General features: G+C 46.6%; 1 protein-coding gene across 1 annotated transcript in view; it reads left to right on the top strand.

Moving 5' to 3' along the window:
- The window catches only part of LOC119300914 (beta-galactosidase 15-like), a 30,695-nt gene that overhangs the window by 2,145 nt on the left and 7,043 nt on the right, over nt 1-21,507 (top strand). The window contains exons 4-10 of the mRNA XM_037577817.1: nt 301-367; nt 569-661; nt 8,660-8,803; nt 8,891-8,979; nt 11,672-11,777; nt 13,672-13,759; nt 19,894-20,018. Of these exons, the coding sequence (XP_037433714.1) occupies nt 301-367; nt 569-661; nt 8,660-8,803; nt 8,891-8,979; nt 11,672-11,777; nt 13,672-13,759; nt 19,894-20,018 (712 nt within the window). The remainder of the gene's footprint in view (nt 1-300; nt 368-568; nt 662-8,659; nt 8,804-8,890; nt 8,980-11,671; nt 11,778-13,671; nt 13,760-19,893; nt 20,019-21,507) is intronic.

Genomic DNA, 21,507 nt, shown 5'->3' with positions numbered 1-21,507 from the left:
TATCTTAGTAATTGCATGGTTACAGCTTTGCACAATTATTTTTTATTACGTTTACCCTATTTAGCAGGGTCACGGGTTCAAGTCCTGGAAACAGCCTCTTACAGAAATGTAGGGAAAGGCTGCGTACAATAGACCCAAAGTGGTCGAATCCTTCGCCGGACCCTGCGCAAGCGGGAGCTAGATGCACCGGGCTGCCCTTTTTTACCCTATTTAGCAGCTCTCCTGCGTGTTTGAGAAAAAAAATACTTAGTATTATTCATGATGTTTATTAATCTGTCCTTTTGTCATGCATTTGTGCAGTGGTTTCCCAGTTTGGTTACGTGATATCCCTGGCATAGAATTTCGTACTGACAATGAGCCATACAAGGTAAAAAAACATTTCACAGTTTGATCCATGGCTTTCTTCAGATCATAGATTTTCCATCTTATAAGAGTTTCATGCTGCATGAAGTCACATGATTCCTGCACTTATATGTGTAGAAACGATGTACAGTTACAACACTGATTTTAGTGGGAGGAGCATCCTCAAGCACTCCTTAACCACTAAGCCGTATAAATGTTTCAACAGGCTGAAATGCAGACTTTCGTGACAAAAATTGTAGACATGATGAAAGCCGAGAAGCTTTATTCTTGGCAAGGTGGTCCCATTATATTGCAGCAGGTATGAACCAATTCTTAAATTTCAGTTATTGGATATATATTTTTGTTCGAGAGGGAGTGAGAGGGAGGGGAAGGGAGGGAGACAGAGTCCAACACTGCTTTTCTTCTCCCATCTTTCCTCGGGAAAGCATTGCAAGGAAAAGAGGAAGAGGAAGGTGGACACAAGGGCGGCAACAAGGAACAGCTTGACACCGGAGATGCACACATTCTTTTTGTCCTGCCTTTTGTACTTCCAGTACTAACTATACTCCGGCTCAGCAGCCGAGAAGCTTTATTCTCGGAAACGCTCACAAAGTGCTCACCCACTCAAGGGGTGTGGCGTCTATTTATAGAAAAAGCAGAAATCTAACCGTTGAACAGTAAAAGACAACCACCCTGGAAGTACCACATGGTATTCTTTGTAGTAGCGGGCCTGTTCAAAATTTGAACTGTTAGGTAGGAAAACGAACATTCCTATATGTACCTGGAGCTTGGAGGTACTGGGCTGCCTAGTAAGCCTCTTAGGCCATGTACAAAAGAGAACTAGTTTTTCCTAGCACCGGTGCTTATTTATAGAACATAGATGATTAATTTGGCACCCCTGCTATTGAAGTAAGCAATGTTACTTGAGAAAAATAATTAAGCACCTTGCATCCATGATCTTAGAAGTCCAAATACCTAGAGGTGCTGGAAACAAAAAGCTTGGAGGTACCAAACACAAAGAAGCTCATCTCAGCGTGAAGGAGAAACTTGCTCCGAAGTATTGAAGAAAAGGAGAAAAAGAGCAAGCCTTAGAATGAAATGGTGCAAAAACGACAATCTCTCAGCTCGGAGGTGCCGTATAACATTTGCTCGGGAGTATTGGACCTATACAAACTGAGAGGTGCTTGGAAGTGTTGAAAAAGGTTAGGCCCGAAGTTATCGGAGCTAAGAGAGATTCTCTTGGCAGGATCAAAGCTCGATGGTAACGGAGGAAAATGGAGGCGGTTTCGACAAACACTTGTAGAGCAGGGTTCATTCGACAGGATCACTCGATGCTCACAGGGTCAGTAGTACCAGGTACGAAATACTCAGAAGTACCAGGAAAGTGGAGAACTTGAGGAATTGAGTGGAAGCAGTGCAAAACTTGGGGATTTGGTTGTGGATCTTGAGATAGAGTGCATCCCTAGTTATTTTTCATGTGCCCTCTTGATAGTGCGGTTGTCCTTGAACTCAATGTGGATCTTGGATCCACTAAGAATCTATAAATTGCAAACTATGAGCTTGAAGAACCAACCACTTGATAGCATGGAAAGCAAGGGGCCACCAATGATGTTTCCACTCATCAAAATGGAGGATACTTAGCCCATTCCCGAAGTATACTTGATAAAGCATTAGTCCTCTTAATTTCCTTGTCATTAATCACCAGAACCCGATTGGGGCCTAAGTTTCACATTCAGAAGGCCAAGGACAAATTCATTGAGATTGGGAAGAGGAAAGAATTAGCGACAGTGGATGCTAGCATGACACGGGGTGTGGCTCGGACTTCAGAGCACAAAGCCAAGACACTAGAGGTTTGACTCCACAAGTCGGGACCTTCGGCATCTAAGGTCTGCTTGCTCTTGGACTCGATTATGGAGGCTTGGAGGTAAAAGGCGCATCCCAGTTTGTGTAAATGACCCTTGAGATTGTGCTATGTTTGTGGAACGTTGTTGTGCTGTGTTGTTGATTTCATTTAGGAAATGAGGGAGGACTTCAGTTGACTGAATATTCGTAGGGCGAGAACCCCTACCCCCATAATCCGCTTCCTCATGTGACGTTTTGGTCTTCTGGACAACTACGTAGATCTTGTTGATACTTGGTTGCACGTGTGAAGGCGATATCTCGATGCTCCTCAAGTACTTCGACTCATCCAAGCGGTGTTGCATTTTTTATTTTCATTAAAACATGTAACTCGAGGGAATTGTAGCTTCAGCTCGGAAGGGATCATAAATTTGGACCCATAGAGGAGGAAGAAAGGCTTTTGACCAACGACGTGACTTTGTTGCATGCATGCCTCCCAAAGCAGTGTGGGTAGCTCACTCACCCAAGTTTTACCAAGGCCGGGCAACCTTTTGGTTCCTCGCGATTGATGGCCTGTGTAGTAATATGTTCTTGGCGTGCTCGACCTAGCCATGTTCTAGGGATGTGCGACGGATGCGAAGCACACTTTTGTCCCATAGTCCTCGCAGAATCCCAAAAACCTCTAGCTGGTGAACTGGGAGCCATTGTCAGCGATTATCCTACTCGGGATGCCAAATCGTATAAAGACGTTGCATTATATACATTTCTCTGCCAACTTGCTTGGGACAAAGGCTTTTTTGTTGCGATAATGTTGGTTAGGGACTCGATCTACTTTGTGAATGTGTTGATGGCCATAATCAGGAATTGAACCCACCCACCAGGAGCAATGGGGAAGGGACCAAGGAGGTCGAGCCCCCAAGTCGCGAATGACCAAGACAGTGGAATTACCTATAAGGCATGCATGTGTTGGTGTGTTTTCCTACTGTGGAACTGGCATGAACTCTAGTGTTGAACCAGCTCGGTGGCATCTTGCAGGTGGGTGCTTAGGTAGGAAAGCAGGTGGCGGGCACTGGGATGACGGTTGTTGGGGAAGGCAACTCGGGCGACAGTGCCCGCAGAGATGGAAGAAGGCTCGACAGAGGGAGCGCTCGGCGCGAGGCGCCAGCGGCTGGCTTTTGTTGGGTGGTTGCAAGCGCGGACGAGTGGACAGAGGCAGGGTGACGATGGCAGTATGCGACACGCATGGAGATAGCGTGTCAATTCGATGGGTGCAGATGCAGTCGTAGCGACATCCATGCTGGATGGAGTGGCCCAACATAGGCGTAGAGGCAGCGACTCAACATCGACTCGAACTGGACAAAGAGTTGGGGCAGCTTGCTGAGGGGTGAACTAGCACGCGCTATGGTCGGAGGCAACCCTCGTCGTGGTAGAGGGAATCGAGCTGCGAGGTTGGGGAAACGACAAATTGGACCGGGAAAGATGGGAAGCAAAAAATCTATCTGGAGCTGTTATCCCCCAGACCTTGGACATCCACTGATTTCATATTTTGGCTTTGTAATTGCCTCCTAGTAGGACTGTAACTCAAACCCTTCCTTTCCAATGAAATGAAACGTACAAGATCCACAAAAAGAAAAGAACTCTTCAACATGTGGTTGACATAACACCATTGTGTTGTGTAGCAGCTTGATGAAAGGGAGATTGTCGCCTGGTAGGGAGATAAAACAAATTAGGGCAACCATCAATCCCATGAGCTTTTGAACCTGCTTGAGGTTGGTTGGTGATGGCATATCGAGGATTGCCTTGATCTTCGATTTGATGACCAGGTTTATAAGCTTCCACGTTTTCTCACCTATCTGGGTGTAGAAGGTTTCCTACATGGCGTGCTGCTATGTGCAACCGGCGTTCTTCTACCCAAAGGTCGCATTTTTATAGCAAAATGTGCCAAAGGGCGTGATAATGTTGGTGTAGGGCACATCCTTTTCTCTCATGCGGATCTGGTGGCAGAGGGAGTAAGCATCCAGGAAGCACATGTACTTGCAGCTTGATGTGGAGTCGGCGATCGGGTCTATCTAGGGTACTCCATCCATATATGTAGGGCTTAATGAGTTTTCCAATATTGCCTTTGACTATTGATAAGATTAGTAGTATATGAGATGTATAATACGAAAACTATATCATCAGAAGCTCCTTTCACGTACTAACTTGACGGTATGCTTTGTGTAACTTGCATGTCATATATTATTGTTGTAACATGTGGTCAAGTTAGCCTTGAAAAACACATTAGGCCCTATATAGATGGATAGAGGGAGTAGCAGGAATGAATCCTCAGGGTAGGCTTTATTTAGGCGGGTGTTGTCGACGCACAGTCGAAGTTCCCCACTCTTCTTCGGTGGGCAGGCTTTATTTAGGCGTGTGTTGTCGACGCACAGTCGAAGTTCCCCACTCTTCTTCGGTGCTAACACCGGATTGGATAGCCAGGTGGGCTATAGGACTGGCTCGATGAAGTTCGCCTTCCGCAGCTTCTTGATTTCTCAAAGTATCACCTTCTTCTGTTTGAGGTTAAAATGCCGTAGCTTCTACTTGATTAGTTTGATGGATTTGTCAATGCCAAGCCTGTGCTCGGCCACCTCCCTGGGAATTCTAGGCATATGGACGGGTAGCCAGGTGAAGATGTCTGCGTTGTCTCGAAGGAAGGTGACAAGTTTGAGTTCTCATATGGGGGGGGGGGTTAGAGCCCATCTTAGCTACTCTCAATAGGGTCATCATCACGTAAGAGGAAGGACTGAGAGCTAGGGCTTCTAGCGAGATGGGGTTAACTCGTCAATGAGGTTTGCGTGACCCATGCCGAGTTTGTCCCAACTTGAAGCTTTGTCGCATTATACCGTATGCTCGAGGGAGCCGTGAATGATGATGATACCTTTTGGTCCCGTGATCTTTACTACCATGTGGGCGGTAGCTTGAAACGTCTAAACACTTAGTGAGCCATGTTTGGCCCAAAAGGGCTTTGTAAGGAATCTTGAAGTCAATTACTTGAAAGGAGCACCGTACTCTTTGTGATAATTGTGCCCTTCACCGATGATGTCCGGGAGCACCACCTGCCGGGTTGGCCTAAGTCTATGGAATGATCATGACGTTGATTTGATCTATGATTGCAAGACCCGCATCTGCCCGAGGTCCCTTATCATGATAATGCTTAGGGAACTCCCACTGCCGATCAAGACGCGGTGAACTCGAGCTATGTCGATCATTGGTGATACGACCAAAGGGTAGCGACTTGAGAGGCGATAGCTCATCGAGCAATCAGTTTCGTCGAAGAGAATTTGCACCTTGGACCACTTTGATCAGGGAGTAGAGGCTTGGATAAGAACGACCATGGCTTCCCTCCTCGACTTGTAGCAAGCCCAACCACCCACAAGTGGTCGCCGCACGATGATCTGGGGGAGTTGTCTCTTGATTCCTCAATCTCCAATTCGATAAGTTATCAGAACACGCCTTAGTTGGCTCGAGCATGGGAGACACTATTGTGAAGTTTGCAACAATTCTTATGAGTTTGCTGCTTCCTCTGGATCCACTTCTCCATAGGGTTCGATTTGATGACACGAAGTCCCCAAGGCCGATGCCAGTTGTCGAGGGTAATTTCCTTGGTGCCTCATAGTGGTACAGTAGTTGCGCATGATTTATGTAGCCCTAGCAATGCGAGGGCAACTCCAACACAGTTCACCAAACCACCCCTAAATATCCGGACCGGACTGTCCACGCATTTTTTGCCATCCAACGCCGGTCACCAAATTTGTTCGGACCGGTCTGGATGGCCAAAATTGCACAAACCTGACACCAAACCTAGGGGAGGCTTGGGGGATTCTGGACATCCGCCACGTCGGACTCCGATACCGCTGGCCCACCAAAATGCCCCCACCGGGAGCCCTTTTTTCTCCACTTCGTCCCTCCCCCGTGTTCTGTATCCGCACCCTCGGTGACTGCTGCCGCCGCTATACCACCCCGGCCTTATCGGACCTTCGCCGCCACTCCAACCAGGCGCCCGCTTTGGCTTACGCGGTCGTTCCGCCTTGCATCCTGCCTATCGCTCATGTATCATCTGCCCCTGTCGCCGCCTTCCATGGCGAATGCCACGCCCGGCAAGCGTTCGGCCAAATGCCATAGCAGAATATTTGACATTGTCGTTGCTGACTTTGAAGGAAACACGATAATCGCATACTTGGTGAAGGAGGATGAATTGTTGTGTGATGCGTGGTTGACCACAAGTGTGGAGTTTCAAGGCATGAAGCATAAATGTGGCATTTTTGCAAAGTGTGCATGTTTGGTTCAATGAGCATAAGTACTACGCGCCCTACAACATGGAAGTGATCCATGATTGTGGTGTGAGGTCGCTACTCCATCGGTGGTACGCCATTCAAAATGCCGTCTACAAGTATTGCAGTGCGTATGCATTGGTGTGAACAAGGTGGCCAAGGGCTGCGTCACTCGAAGAGCTTGTGAGTTTTGCTTCTTTTTGCTCTACATGTTGGTCATTTCATTGATTTGCTCTATGTTGCAAGTTGTTGACCATCCCTTGTCTTCCTTTGCTAGCCCGTATGTGCATGCGCGTTGTACCATGGTGTACCATAGGACGGAGTGCAAGCCCTTAACAATGATGCATTGTTGGATGAAGCTCAATGACCATGGCAACTGGATCAATTACCTATGAAGTAGTGCAAGCTCGAGGAGAGGAAGCTTGAGATGAAGGCTATTTTTGGGATCGATGAAACTTAAAAACTTGTTGAACATCTTTCAAGGAGTACTTTTGGATTTAAATGTATGGTTGGATTGCTATTGATCTAGATGGATTTGCAAAGTGACCAAAGGCGATCATTGGTTTAGTTTTATTAAAAAAGTAGGAAAGGGCGGACATTTGGTCATATTTGGTGACTCCGGTTGGAGGCGTCCGCCCCTATTCCTGTCCACGGACAAGCTTGGACGTATCCGTGGACATTTGGTGGTGTTCGTTTTGGTCAACCGCGATGGAGTTGCCCTCGAACTCAGGTTACCAGGGAATCTAGGACACGATTTATCCCGGTTCGGGCCCAGTACAATCTGGATTACAAAGAGTGGATGGATCCGGCAAGTTTGTAGGCAGCCCAACGGGCTAAGATGATTGATCTAGGTGAGATCCGCCTAATTGTTAAGGATTTTGCTGACTCTTGGATTGATTGATCCCTCTTACGGGGTCTTGGATGCCTTCATATTGTTTCTGGTTAGTGGTGGCTTTTTCCCTCATACATATATCCTCTTCGTATACGGGTAGGAGTCTAGATCGGATGCGAGTAGAACCCATGGCCCCATTGCTTTGTAACCCGCAAGGTTTCCTTATTGCATATCTGGAACATGCATTCCCTTGGTCGGTGGTGCTCCGCATGGGCCTGTAAGTCCTACGTACACCTAGGCCCGTATGGCATGTTATGCCGTATACACATATACGGTAGTATGACTACCCATCGTCAGTATATGTTGTGGTACCAAATTTGTTACATGAAACTTCTTGTTCTTGGAAACTCGTATACCGTCTCATTCAAGAATTGATCGCCATCTAGTATATTGGAAAGAAAGAAGTCCACTTTTCAGCCTTCAAATTTTCAGGAAGTTCACTTTTCAACCTTCAATTCCTAAACAAACTGTTCATTTATAATCACTTCACAACCTTGGTCCTGTGTTTGTTAGTTTCTTGCTGACTCAGATGCCATGTGATGACAACTAGGACAATTTGTCCATGTCAGCAGTACACGACGCCATTCAAATGCCATGTCAGCACATCTCTGTCCCTCTCATTTTAGAGCTCTGTCTTCTCTCTCTCCTCTCCCTCTTTCTCTGCTCTTTCTCCCATGTGGCCCTTTCTCTCCCAACTTTCCCCAAATTGCAGACCAAACAGTAAGCTGATCTACATTTTCTTCCTGCTCGCAGCTCCGGATTGGTCTGCTTCTCCTGGTTGAGAGCATCGCCCAGATCATTCTCATGCCGCCGGAACAGATCTCAGCCTCGAGACTGAGAGACACCCATTCTAAGACATTCAAAGACAGGCCAACGAAAGCCATCGCGCTAGGTGCCTTGGTCACAGCCGATCGCTGGGTCCCCCAGAGTTAGGTGCCTTGGTCACTGCCGATCACTGGGTCCCCCAGAGTTAGGATTTGGGCTGGCTCGGGTTGGGGAAAGTGAGCAGACAGGTGGTCAGGGAGGGAGGTAGACGTGACGTGGATAAGAAGTTATCCTAAACTTCTAATTGTTGGCCACATATGGCGTCGTCCGAATCAGCATGAAACCATGCTAGAAAAGTGGACCTCTTTCTATCGAAAATCAACATATATGTGCAACAACTTATATGAAGCTGACTAGGATGCTATATGTTAGTTGTGTTGCATGCATTAGAAGCAAACACGATTACATGACCTTTCTTCTTATTGGGTATCCTTTGGAGATTGTTATATAGATTGAAAATGAATATGGGAATATTCAAAGCAAGTATGGTCAAGCAGGCAAGAGATATATGCAATGGGCAGCTCAGATGGCACTTGGGCTTGATACTGGCATTCCTTGGGTGATGTGCCGGCAAACTGATGCTCCGGAACAAATTGTAGGTGACCTCACAACCTTGTGATAATTTCCACTACTTCTGTTTACTATATGTAACAGAGTTCTGACTCGATACTTTTTTTGGTAGCTTGATACTTGCAATGCATTTTACTGCGATGGGTTTCAGCCAAATTCTTACAATAAGCCAAAGATATGGACTGAGGATTGGGATGGATGGTATGTGGTTTGTTCCTGGTTTCCTTCAGCCATTATTATGAACATTTAATGGCATAATCAGGTACTTTGTTGTGTGAACTGTGATAGTTGGGGGTACGGACCCGTGTGTTTAATCTACCCAAGATGAACATGGCTTTAATACAATGGGGTTAGGCAGGAGGAGAACATCATATTTTCCTCCTTTAGATGTAGTGATTAGGCAGGTCTACTAGTTCATGTTCAGACATCAACATCATTGAGGGTATGTTTGGCTTTACCCCAACCTCGCCCTACATATATTTGGCTAGGGTTTATCTTTTGCTCACTCATGAGTTGGTTGGCTAGAAAAAGAAACTAGAGTGGCCAAAGAGGCATTGGCATGATTTCTTTTTGGAAAACCATCCATACAAGGGCATACCCGGTGCTGAAAGCTCCCACACAAGGTGGGGTATGAGGAAGGGAATTTCTAGACATTATTATGCAAGGAGGCCGGTTCGAACCCAAGACCTCCAGGCCACAAGTGGAGAGATTACCACCGTGCCAGGCCCACCCTTCCTGTGCCAGATATCTGCGAATAAAATTCCTTTTTTTTTGGCAAGTATGGTGTAAAATGTTCAAATATCATAAACAAGATTGTTGGGTGGTGATTAACATTACATTTTTCACCTTATTGGAAGCTCTTGAATTTTTTGTTGCTCCATGCATTACACCTTCTGTTTTGTACGCAGAGTATACTGCATCAGTGCAGAAATATGTTTTATGATTTTGCTCCATTTATAATCCTTATATCGCAGGAATTTTCCAGCCACCCCTTTTCGGGAACAAAATCATAAACATATTGCTGCCTAATGCAGTATACTCCCTCCATACAAAATGTAAGGTGTAATTTGATTTGCCAAGGCAAGGCTTTGACCAACACTTGATTAACATGCGGTACGAGCAGTTGTAACTACTAACAAATACGAATCTAGTGATATCAATTTTGTGTCGCATAAAACATTTTTTTTTCTCGAACATGGACCCAAGTGCATATCATTTTGTATTTTGGGGAAACATCAAGCTGTCGCCAAATGAAGGGGAGACTTGGCGCAGCGGTAAAGCTGTTGCCTTGTGACCATGAGGTCAAGGGTCCGAGTCCCGGAAACAGCCTCTTGCAGAAATGTAAGGAAAGGCTGCGTACAAAAGACCCAAGTGGTCGGACCCTTCCCCGGACCTGCGCAAGCGGGAGCTACGTGCACCGGGCTGCCCTTCTTTTTATCAAGATGTCGGCAAAATGTACAAGTCCAACTGCAAACAGAAAACCGAACTGCACAAACAAATAAACAAAAGGCAGGAGAGATCTGTGGAACACTTTTTCAAGAACAACAAATATGGAACACGGAAGATAAATAAGCACAGCTGCAGGGCTAAATTGTACAGGTGTGCTGCTGTTCCAACATGCCTGGTCAGGCGGCCTGGTATTAGGGAAATTTTTCGAGAAAATGCAAAAGGATCTTTGCTTTTCATTGCATTGAAAAGATGAGAGAAAGTACATGCCTCCTAGGAGGTTATAGTTACAGAGTCCCAGCGCCCGATCAGTGGACATCCCAGGAGGCGGGCAAGACAACCCTCAGCCCTTGTGTCCCAGCTTGTGCCCAACATTTGGCCTCGTCTTTAATCCTATCGACTAATGCATCTATCGAGGGTCTTGCATTGTCGAAGACGCATTCGTTCCTCTGTTTCCAGATCATCCAGGGGACGAGCATTGTGTAGATTGCAGAGCTTTGCGTAGTGTAGGAGGGGTCTGTGCCTTCGCACACAGCCACCAGTCCAGCATGGTAAGTTTGTTGGCTGGTGGTTGGGCAGGTATGCGTGCCCAGTCCAGGATGATGTGCCAAGTCTGCTTAGCGAATGGACACGCCAGGAGCAGGTGTTGGATGGTCTCCGGGTCTTGATCGCAAAGGAGACACCTGGGGTGGTGCTGGACGGCGTCGCGGTCGTTAAGCAGACTTGGCACATCATCCTGGACTAGGCGCATACCTGCCCAACCACCAGCCAACGAACTTACCATGCTGGACTGGTGGCTGCGTGCGAAGGCACAGACCCCTCCTACACTACGCAAAGCTCTGCAATCTATCACAATGCTCGTCCCCTGGATGATCTGGAAACAGAGGAAAGAATGCGTCCGCAAGACCCTCGATAGAATAGCAACTTGTATTCCCAGGTGGCCATAGGCCAGCATATATACACGTACAAGTGTGGTACAATATGGAGAAAGTCCCTTATACAATGGGGAAAATACAAAGGCTACATGGCTATGTACATTTAACTCTTGACAGTGTGCACACAAACTACCTATTAAAAAAGAAACAGTTCGCGAAACTTTGTCTGAACAAATCAAAATACGACTTACATTTTGGGACAGAGGGAGTATTTTTTTTCCTGTATGCATGTGCATGATCAATCTTTCTTCCATGTATTTGTTTAGCTTTAAAGCCAAAAATTTAGAAGTCTGCTGAGTTCTATGGTTTTGCTGTAGTAGCAAACCGAATGTGTAACCATATGCACATGGATAAATAATGTTTGCCAAATGAATGATGTACCTAAACCCAATATGACTACCCTTCTGTTATATTTCTTCAAGAATTACTAATTGAACGACCTGCTAGTTTTGATGTTCTATTGAAGATATATTCTTCTTCTCTTGAAAAATGTGACCTGATGTATTGCGCAGGTATGCCAACTGGGGTGGACCATTGCCTCATAGGCCTGCCAAAGACAGTGCTTTTGCTGTTGCTCGTTTCTACCAACGTGGCGGAAGTTTACAGAATTATTATATGGTAAGATGTTCCTCGATAAGAGAAATAAAAAGGGAGATTGTAAAAGAATCACTATCTCCAACAGCAAATTCAAATATCTACTTTATATGCACTTTGATCTGGCTGGGGAATCTGAATATGTTTGCGCCCCAGGCTCTTAGTCTGTCTCATATCACTGGCATATGCATATGATTCCAAGATACGTTTGAATGGAGCCCTAGCTTCAGTCCTTTGAGCTGTCACATGTTGATGTATATATTAGTGGTGTGTATATACCCCACTATATAAGGGGTATCTTGCTTATTTCCCTACTTGTATCTCTATATATACATGTCCTTGGCCTTGGAGTAATACAAGTTATTTTCCTAACATGGCATCAAAGCCCCAGGTTTAGAGTTTCTCTCTCTCCACCGCACGTGCAACTCATAGTGTCGCCACACACAGATCGTTTTTCTCTTATCTTGGTATCATCTCTACTTTGATTTTCTATCGTCTTCCTGATGGTATTTGTGCCCTAGTTCCCCTGTCGCCCATCCTGATCCCAATTTTATCATCAATTCCATCTGCACTTGGTCGATTCCCATCACCCATCGCAACACATTCTCTGGTGTCCACCGTGGCATGCCATCTTACCCCCGCACGCCGCCCCCATTGTACTCAACCCTGCAGGTGGTCCCCACTCGTCGTCCTAGTTCTTCTCGAGCCACTTCTTATCGTGTCGTCCTAGTTCTTTTCGAGCCACTTCATATCGTAACGCTGTGTTCATCCGGAATGACAACATGCGATGGCAGAGGAGCTTGTTGCTCTTGAGCGCACTGGCGTGGAATCCACCACCGGGTGGTCCGCCTCCAACCTGACAGTCGTGCCTGGTTTGAGTGCTTCTCCTCAGTAGCCACTCGTGCGAGGTTTGAGTGCCTGACCTCAGTGAGCAGTTTCTTTGGTCTAATCTTGGTCCTCTTGGCTACTTTCTTGGGAATGAGGTTTCTTCTACCCAGATGGCTTCTTTACCTTCCAAGAAGTACATTTAGGATCTTCTTGCTCGTGCTGCTCTTACCAATGAGCGTACTATTGAAGACTCAGATGGAGCTCAGTGTCCACCTTCAAGCTTTTGATGATGATCCTCTTTCTAATCGGACGCGGAATCACCATCTTGTTGTGAGTCTTGTCAATCTAGCTTTCGCTTGTCCAGATATTTCCTATCGATTTCATGTTCAGAGTCAGTTTGCCTCTTCTCCCTCTCAAGTTCGTTGGAATCACCTCCTTCAGGTTCTGCGATATCTTCATGGAACTATCTCTCACGGTCTTCGTTTCCATGCTCCAATTCCCTACAGCTTCAGGCATATTCTATGCTACTTGGGCTAGTGATCCTTTGGATTGCCGGTCGATTTCTTCTTATTGTGGCTTTCTTGGTGGTTCTCTCATTGCCTAGAAGACGAAGAAAAGACTGCAGTTTCTCGTTTAAGTGCATAGGCTAAGTTGTAAGCTACAACTTTTTTGATACAAGAGGTGACTTGTTTACGGTGGTTATTTGAAGATTTTAGTGTTTCTGTCACTACATGACTCCTCTTTTGCCTGACAATACATGTGCTATCAGCATTACTCGAGACCTGCAGTACAATGAGCTCTGTTCATTACAACTTACAGGTCTCATTTTTCTAAAGTTTCATAAGGCGAAGTTCAGAGCATATTTCAAGTTTCAAAACAGATGTTTCAAGCAGTGTAGTGATCCTTGGTTCACATTCCCTTAGATGTTTGACAAATATTTATTCCAGCTTGATATCATAAGTTACATTGCATAGCCTTTTACTGGGTTGACTTAATTCTGGTACTTCTAGTAAAATGTCAGACAATTGTTCATTTGTAGTGTGAAAATGTTTTACCATGAATATGATGGTTCTAAATATTTTGCTTGCAGTATTTTGGTGGAACAAATTTTGCCCGAACAGCTGGTGGTCCACTTCAGATAACAAGTTATGATTATGATGCTCCAGTTAACGAGTATGGTATGTGAGTTTCTTTGTAAGTGCAAAGACTTCAGAACTATAAAGATTTAATGTGTTTTTTTGTTTTAACATATAAGAGGACTTGCTAGTGACCGATACCCTGAGCTAGCTCTTTGCGTCTTAGGCTGCATGACCTGCCGACCAGTGTTTTGTTGTATGCGGACAACGTCGTCATCGTCTGCCACCCGAATAGGATGGAGTTACTTATTGCTTGCAGCTTGCTCGCATAATTCGAGCACACATTAGGGTTGTGTATCAACTTCGTGAAGTGCTTGGTGTTACCTATCACTGTTTCAAGGGGGAGGCCCTCGAGGCAGCTGTTGGCATACGCGGCAGGTGTACCACTAGATATGGAGTCCTGTTTGCGTAAGTAAAGTCAGTGTAACACGTTGATGTAGAGTAGTTGTATTACCGAGTCCTCGTGGATCCCTCCAACAATCCGTCCAAGTGTTGTAGTTGCAATGCCTACAAGATATGCATACGTGTGGGATCAGCAACCGGCTGGTGCTTGGGCGGGGATGTGCTAGCAACTCGGAACTGTTGAAGTGTATATGTGGATTCCTAGCCCTTTCCATCAGTTTGGACTTTTGGTTGCGTTGGCTAGTGCATGAAGCTTAACATGGTATCGAGTCCAAGGTCTTGAGTTCAAGTCCTGGCTTTCGCAATTTATCCAAAAATTGTTGTCCCCCCCTTTGTGTCCACGTATAGGCCTCTTGAGCCGTACCTCTGAGTCTATCCACATGTTGACTTCCCGCGTCTCATGTGAGAGGGGGTGTTGAAGTGTATATGTGGATTGCCTAGCCCTTTCCATTAGTTCTGACTTTTGGTTGCGCTGGCTAGTGCATGAAGCTTAACAGGAACAACAGTCAACGATGTTGACTTCCCGCGTCTCATGTGAGAGGGGGTGTTGAAGTGTATATGTGGATTGCCTAGCCCTTTCCATTAGTTCTGACTTTTGGTTGCGTTGGCTAGTACATGAAGCTCAACAGGAACAGCAGTCAAGGAGGCGGAGCCGCCATAGGGTTTCTGAAACCCTTGGGCAAGAGTGGAGGTGGGTGACGTGGCAGCCGTCAGGGTGTGCACGCCTCCCCATGCCCTTCTTTTATAAGGGGCGACCCTCTCTAGGGTTTGGGGCACCCTCCCTAATGGTCTAGGCCCAATCAACTCACTTTTCTTCCTTCGGGTCAAATCCGTTTTCAACTTCGGACCATTACTTGTGTGACCCTTTAGGTTCATGCACGTTTGGTTCCGACATGACATGAGTACCCCTACCCGGTCACTAGTTGGTATTGGCCCCTAGCAAGACATGCCAACTCCTAAACACACATAAAGACCGTATCGGATCACAACGTTGCATATGTTAAGCTTCATGCACTAGCCAACGCAACCAGAAGTCTGAACTGATGGAAAGGGATAGGCAATCCACATATACACTTCAACACCCCCTCTCATGCGTGACGCGAGCTTCACGTACTAGCCAACGCAACCAAAAGTTTGAACTGATGGAAAAGGTTAGGCAATCCACATATACACTTCAGCGACGTACATGCCACTCCTTTCGCCTCACGATATTGGTCAAGCTCAAGTTCAACCTCTCTTTCTTGATCATGTGATTCGGAATCCTTTACTAGGTTAACTCTTCAACCATAAGTGGCACCTCCATGCATTTTTGGATCTGATCACTCAAGGGGCCCAAGGAAGTGACCGTCGGGATAACTTTTTAACATTCGTGGTAGACCTCGAGGCATCTCCAAACCTTCACACACGTCAGGATAATCAACGGATTTGGATCCGCACCAGTGACTCCTCTTGCCTATGAGTCTCCAACCTCCAAGAGTAACAAGAACGATGTGGGAAGCTTGGAACTTGCTCAAATCACAAAAGTGATTGGTCAAGAGAGGGGGAAGCTTGGATCTTGGCTAGGGTTATCTCCTCTCTCAAATTCCTCACAAATCTCTCAAGGAAAATAAGGATTGGGGTTGGGAGAGCATGGGGAGTGTTCTTCTCAGATCTGGAATGTTTGGAATGAAGTGGTTGACCTTAGGGTTAGCTCATCAGGAAAACATGACACGTGCGGAGAAGAACTCACATCAGGGGACGACGAAGCGGTAGGGGAAGACGAGGCATTAAAAGAAGACCCATCATGAAAGGTCGATCCATCAGAATAATCTGCAACTCGTGGACGACGAATGTAGTGGAGAGGATAGTGGGGACAATACGAGAAGGAGCCTCGGCAGTGGTAATAGCTAATAAGTGTGTCAGGATTAAGTCTGTAAAGAAATAGACTCGATAGAGGAGGCTGAAGGAGAAGATGGAGGTGGATAGAAAGGATGAGACTCATCATAGGTCATATCCTGAGAAATTCGCATTCGATGACTGACAGGATCCCAACGCCAATAGCCCTTGTGCTCAACACTATATCCTAAGAAGACACAATCAAATGATGGAGCAGTCCATTTAGTTCATTCATGACGGACGAGAACAACATAGCGAACACAACTAAATGGCCGAGGCGCAGAGTAGCCGGGAGAAAGACCACATAGACTTTAGAGGAATGCCACACTAGGAGAAAGACCACGTAGACACTTTAGAGGAATGCCACACCGCAGAGCAGAAGGTTGAATTTTGATGAGATAGGTCGAAGTAGAAATCACCTAAGCCCAAAAGTGAGGTGAAAGAGAGGCGGGGATCATCAACACACAAGCTGTCTGAAGAAGGCGATGATGCTTGGGCTCAGCAACACCATTCTGAGAATGTGCACTGAGACAAGAGAAGTGAGCATGTGTACTCTGCTCAGCAAGAAATCCTCGCAGCGAACATGAGATATCTCACTAGTAGAAGCTACACGAAAGACACGAATAGGAGTAGAGGACTCCGTATGAACCATAGTGACAAGTTGCTTAAAGATAGATAAGACCTTACTGCGAGAAGACATAAAATTTGTTTGAGTGGCGAGAAAAATCATCTATAAAAATAATATAATAGCAATGACCTCCTTTTAAAATGAAGGGAGCTGGACTCCAGTCATCTGAATGAACAATGTCAAAAGGAAGACACGAACTCACTATGAGGATAAGCAACTGAATTTGGTTACCAAGCTTACAACCCTCACAATCTAAAGATACATCTCCGGAGATAAACCCTAGAAAATCATGATGATCTAAAGACGAGAGTTGCACAGATGACCAAGACGATGATGCCGTTACTGAGAATAGACGGTAGACAAGGTAATGGGATAGAGAGACTGGCAACAATGGCAGCAGAGGGACCGTGACACCACTCGAGCTCTCAAAGGGCTCGTGACTCACAACGCCGGAGCCAGCCCCTACTAGAGCCCCTGGGTGACGGTCCTGAACACAACAACCAGAGTGAGTAAGCTGGGCAGCTGAAAAGAGCTGCATGGTAAGCCAAGGAACATGACCAACAGAGGAAACATGAAAATATGAGGTGCTAAGCATGCCATGACTAGCAACGGGGAGATAAGTACCATCAGCAATAGGAACATGAATAGAAGTATATAGATCTGATCTATTGACAGGGCAGAAGAATCATAGATCATATGAATAGATGCTCCAGAATCAAGAATCTACGTGGATGTACTTGACTGTATAGAAGGTGGTCTCTTAGTTCTAGAAGAGTCAGTTGCATTATTTTTTTCGGGAAAACGCAAAGGACTTGCGTTTCATTGCATTGGAAAGATAGAGAGTTATTTACAATCCTCCTAAGAGTCAAAGTTCATGCCGAAGCAGAAGAAACTAGTGTACATCCCAGGTGGTGGGTAGGATGACCCGTAAGCCACGAGCACCAGCTCGTGCCCATTGCTCGGCCTCGTCCTTGATCCTAGAGACCAGGACTGGGACAAGAGGTTGGGCATTGTCGAATATGCATTCGTTGCGCTGCTTCCAAATCATCCACAGCGTCAGGAGGGCAATGGAGGCGAGACCCTTGCGCATCGGTGTAGGCGTGTTTTGCTTGGCGTGGAGCCACCAGTCCATGAGAGTCTCCTCCTGATTTGGCCCTGCGATTGTCATCCTTAGCCAAGCTAGGATCTCATGCCAGGTTTGCTTGGCGAAAGCGCACTCCAGGAGCAGGTGTCGCATCGTCTCTGGCGCCTGGTCACATAGCGGGCACCGGGACTGGTGCTGGAGGCCACGACGGGCAAGGCGGTCAGCAGTCCAGCACCTATCAAGGTTGGCTAGCCAGTGGAAAAATTTGACACGTGGCGGCGCCCAGCTTTTCCAGATGAGCTTTCAGGAGAAGCAAGTCTTGGAAAGTGGCAAGGTAGCAGGAGCGTGCTGTATAGGTGCCAGAGGTAGTCCACTTCCAGACAAGCTGGTCGGGGGCATCCGAGAGTAAGAAGTGCTCAATCGCCTGCCAGACTTGCACATATTGGCCAATCTCGTTGATCCCGATAGTCCTTTGTATGTCGCTCGCCCAGCTGTTGCCCTGTATACCTTGAGCGACGGTTCGAGTCTTGCGGCGGCGCTTGGGGACGCAGTTGTACAGGGCTGGGGCCATTTGACTGATGGACTGCCCATTTATCCAGCGGTCCTCCCAGAAAAGAGCAGTCTGGCCATTTCCAATGGTCATAGTGGTGGAGGCAAAGAAGAGTGCTCTCTCCTCGGCAGAGAATTGCAGGTCCAGGCCATGCCACGCACGCTCATGATTAGTGCGGGAGTACCAGAGCCATCGTAGTCTCAGGGCGAGGCCAGCGCGCTCGAGGTCCTGGACTCCGAGTCCACCAAGCGAGCTGGGCCGGCAGATGCGTCGCCAGTTGACATGACAGTGACCCCCGTTAGCTGCGGCGCGACCGGCCCAAAGAAAGCCACGCTGGATCTTCTCAATTTGGCGCAGAGTCTTTTTTGGTGGTGCAAAGGCGAGGAGCTGGTGTACTGGAATGGCTCCCAGAACAGATTTGACAAGTGTGAGGCGCCCAGGCTTGGTCATCAGATCAGCCTTCCAGGTAGGGAGCTGTCCAGCGATCCCATCAACTAGCGGCTGCAGCTGGGCAGCGGTGGGCCGCCGTATCGTGAGGGGGATCCCAAGGTAGGTGATCGGTAGCTCAGCAATGGGGCAGCCGAGGTGTACAAGCACGTCCGTGGCCTCATCCATGTCACAGTGCAACAGCGAGGCGGAGCTCTTAGTGTAGTTCACATGCAGGCCAGAGGCATGGCCAAAGAGCTCCAGAATCTCCCGCACAGCCACGATGTCGCTCGACGTACAGTGGCAGAAGAGCACCACGTCGTCCGCATATAGGGATACTGCTGGGATCGAGCGCCTAGGGTGCAGCTGGGCCATAATGCCGAGGTCGATCGCGCGCTTGATGAGCCTTCCCAAGGTGTCGACGGCGAGGACGAACAGCTGTGGGGACATTGGGTCCCCCTGGCGGTGTCCCTGTAGGTGCCAAATAGGCGGGCCTGGCTCACCATTCATCAGGACACGCGTGCTCGCCGAAGAGGAGAGGATAGCGATCCACTCCAAGAATCTGTTTCCGAATCCATGTTGGCGTAGTACCTCAAAAAGGAAGGGCCAGGCCAGGGAATCAAAGGCGCGTGTGAGGTCCAGTTTGAGCAGCACTCGCGGGGCACCCAGCTGGTGTAGTAGTCGAGCTGATTGTTTGACTAGGATGAAGTTGTCATGTAAACTTCTGCCGGTGATGAATGCGTTTTGGCACGGGCTGACAAGGCGATCCAGCTTAGGGCCGAGGCGCGAGGAAAGGACTTTGGCGAAGATCTTGGCCACCAGGTGTATGAGGCTGATGGGCCGGTAGTCGTGTCAGTTGTATTATGGATGTAACTTGATTGTATTGCAAGGCCCAAGGGGCATATACATATTACACAAGACTTGGGGTGCAAGGAAAGGAAACTTAGCCTAATAGGACTCTGACCTAATATTAATACTCCTTAACAAGTTGAACCTATAGAAGCCACAAACGGATTATGGTGAACTTTTACAATTTTAGCATTTCTTCATTCAAATTGTGTCATATGGTAGCATGTGGGTGCCTTATTATAACGTGGTAAATGTGTATATCATCAAGTGACTTAAGAGTAGGCATCTAAGTTATATCTTAGTCTTTGCATGTATAAAACATCAGAGTTACTATTCAGAATGCATGGTATTATTATTTTCAGGTTTCTTAAGGCAGCCTAAGTGGGGACATCTGAAAGATCTACACACAGCTATCAAACTTTGTGAACCAGCTCTCATTGCAGTGGATGGCTCACCTCAATATGTAAAGTTAGGATCAATGCAAGAGGTTTGTTGCCGATTTTCTTGCTTTTGATTTCATAAGCTATGTATATGTTGAAGTATATGGGGATTGCCCAACCTTCTTCATGAGTTCGGACTTTTGGTTTTACTGTGCATGAAACTTGATAGGGTATCAGAACCAAGAGGTCTTGGTTCAAGTCTTGGCGTTCGCAGTTTTGAATAGAAAATTGTTGTCCCTCTTTCTGTCCATGTTTAGGACTTTTTGAGACATACATGAGCAGGGCTAGTGGAGTATGTGTGGATTGCCCAACCTTCTCCATGAGTTCGGGCTTTTGGTTCTACTGGTTAGTGCATGCAAATAGTCTAAACCTTCTAATATATGGTTATAGGAACGTGTAACCTATTGTCCCTCTACTTGTCATGTGGGGCATCCCCTATAGGCGCAGGAGGCCGACATGAGTGGCAACAATGTCACCAGATTCATGCAGTAGTCGCTAAATGAAAAGATTAGTTGTATCCTCTTAGTTTTGCAGGATTTATTCCCTGTAGATTCTTTACATGTCTAGTTAGTAATATTCCACGTTTTGGATTAGGCCTCTTAAGTCCTGTAACGTTGGCTATATAATGCTTACCTCTAGTCTCCTATCAATCGAGCAATAAATCAATCTACTATCCCCCCATGTTACCTCTTCCCCTGCCTATGATGTGCGACAACCCCTCTCCTACTAGCGTCGCGCCAGAGAGGTCTAGGGGTTCGGCCTCTTACTTGCCGTAACTACCCTCTCTGCCTTTGGCCTCGTGGAAATACAATTGCATATTTCCTCACAATTATTACCAAAAAATTATTTTATAATTAGAAGCTAACAGTCTCACTTCTTAGGTAATACTCCGACTGGGAGTTTTGTTTTGTATGCGATGGTTTCTATGTACAATTTAGGTTGTGAATGTTAACATTTGAGCTAATTGCAATATCAACATGGCGTGTGGGAACACTACCCCATGAACTTGGAATATGCAATGGACTAATCCATCAACTTGGCTTTCGGGTTCACTTTGGTCCTAACTGAGGCCCGCCAGGCTAATCATGCCTACATGGCATGCCATGTCTGGCTACTCACACACATTCCATGCTTGTGAGGACTTCGAATCTTCGGACGCATCGTACTTTTTTCGATTAGGACTCCCAATTTTTGGCAATCCTTACCAGTGCCTCCATTCTGTTCTTCTTGTCAAGCTATCCACAGCTACTGAGGAGGCGGTGAACTGCGGCAATGGTGTGGAGGATTTGGATGCCAGCGACTTTAAGAGTGCCAGAGATGGAACCATGACGTCAATGACCCAGCAGCACAAACCAAATTACGACAGCATTGAGCTGTCGAAGTCCTATATGGATCGTGTGTGGAGACTTAACCAAAAAGCTCACGGAATACCCCCAAATAATCCTAAATTGATTAATGGTTAACTTTTTACCTGCAAATGGAAGCCGTAATAGGCCGTTCATCATTCCCATCTCTGGCGGTATGCCATCCATATAT

This window comes from Triticum dicoccoides, chromosome 5A (assembly GCF_002162155.2).
Source record: "Triticum dicoccoides isolate Atlit2015 ecotype Zavitan chromosome 5A, WEW_v2.0, whole genome shotgun sequence".
NCBI classification, from domain to species: Eukaryota; Viridiplantae; Streptophyta; class Magnoliopsida; order Poales; family Poaceae; genus Triticum; species Triticum dicoccoides.
The sequence above is the reverse complement of the archived record's forward strand: the minus strand, read 5'-3'. Positions and strand labels throughout refer to the sequence as shown.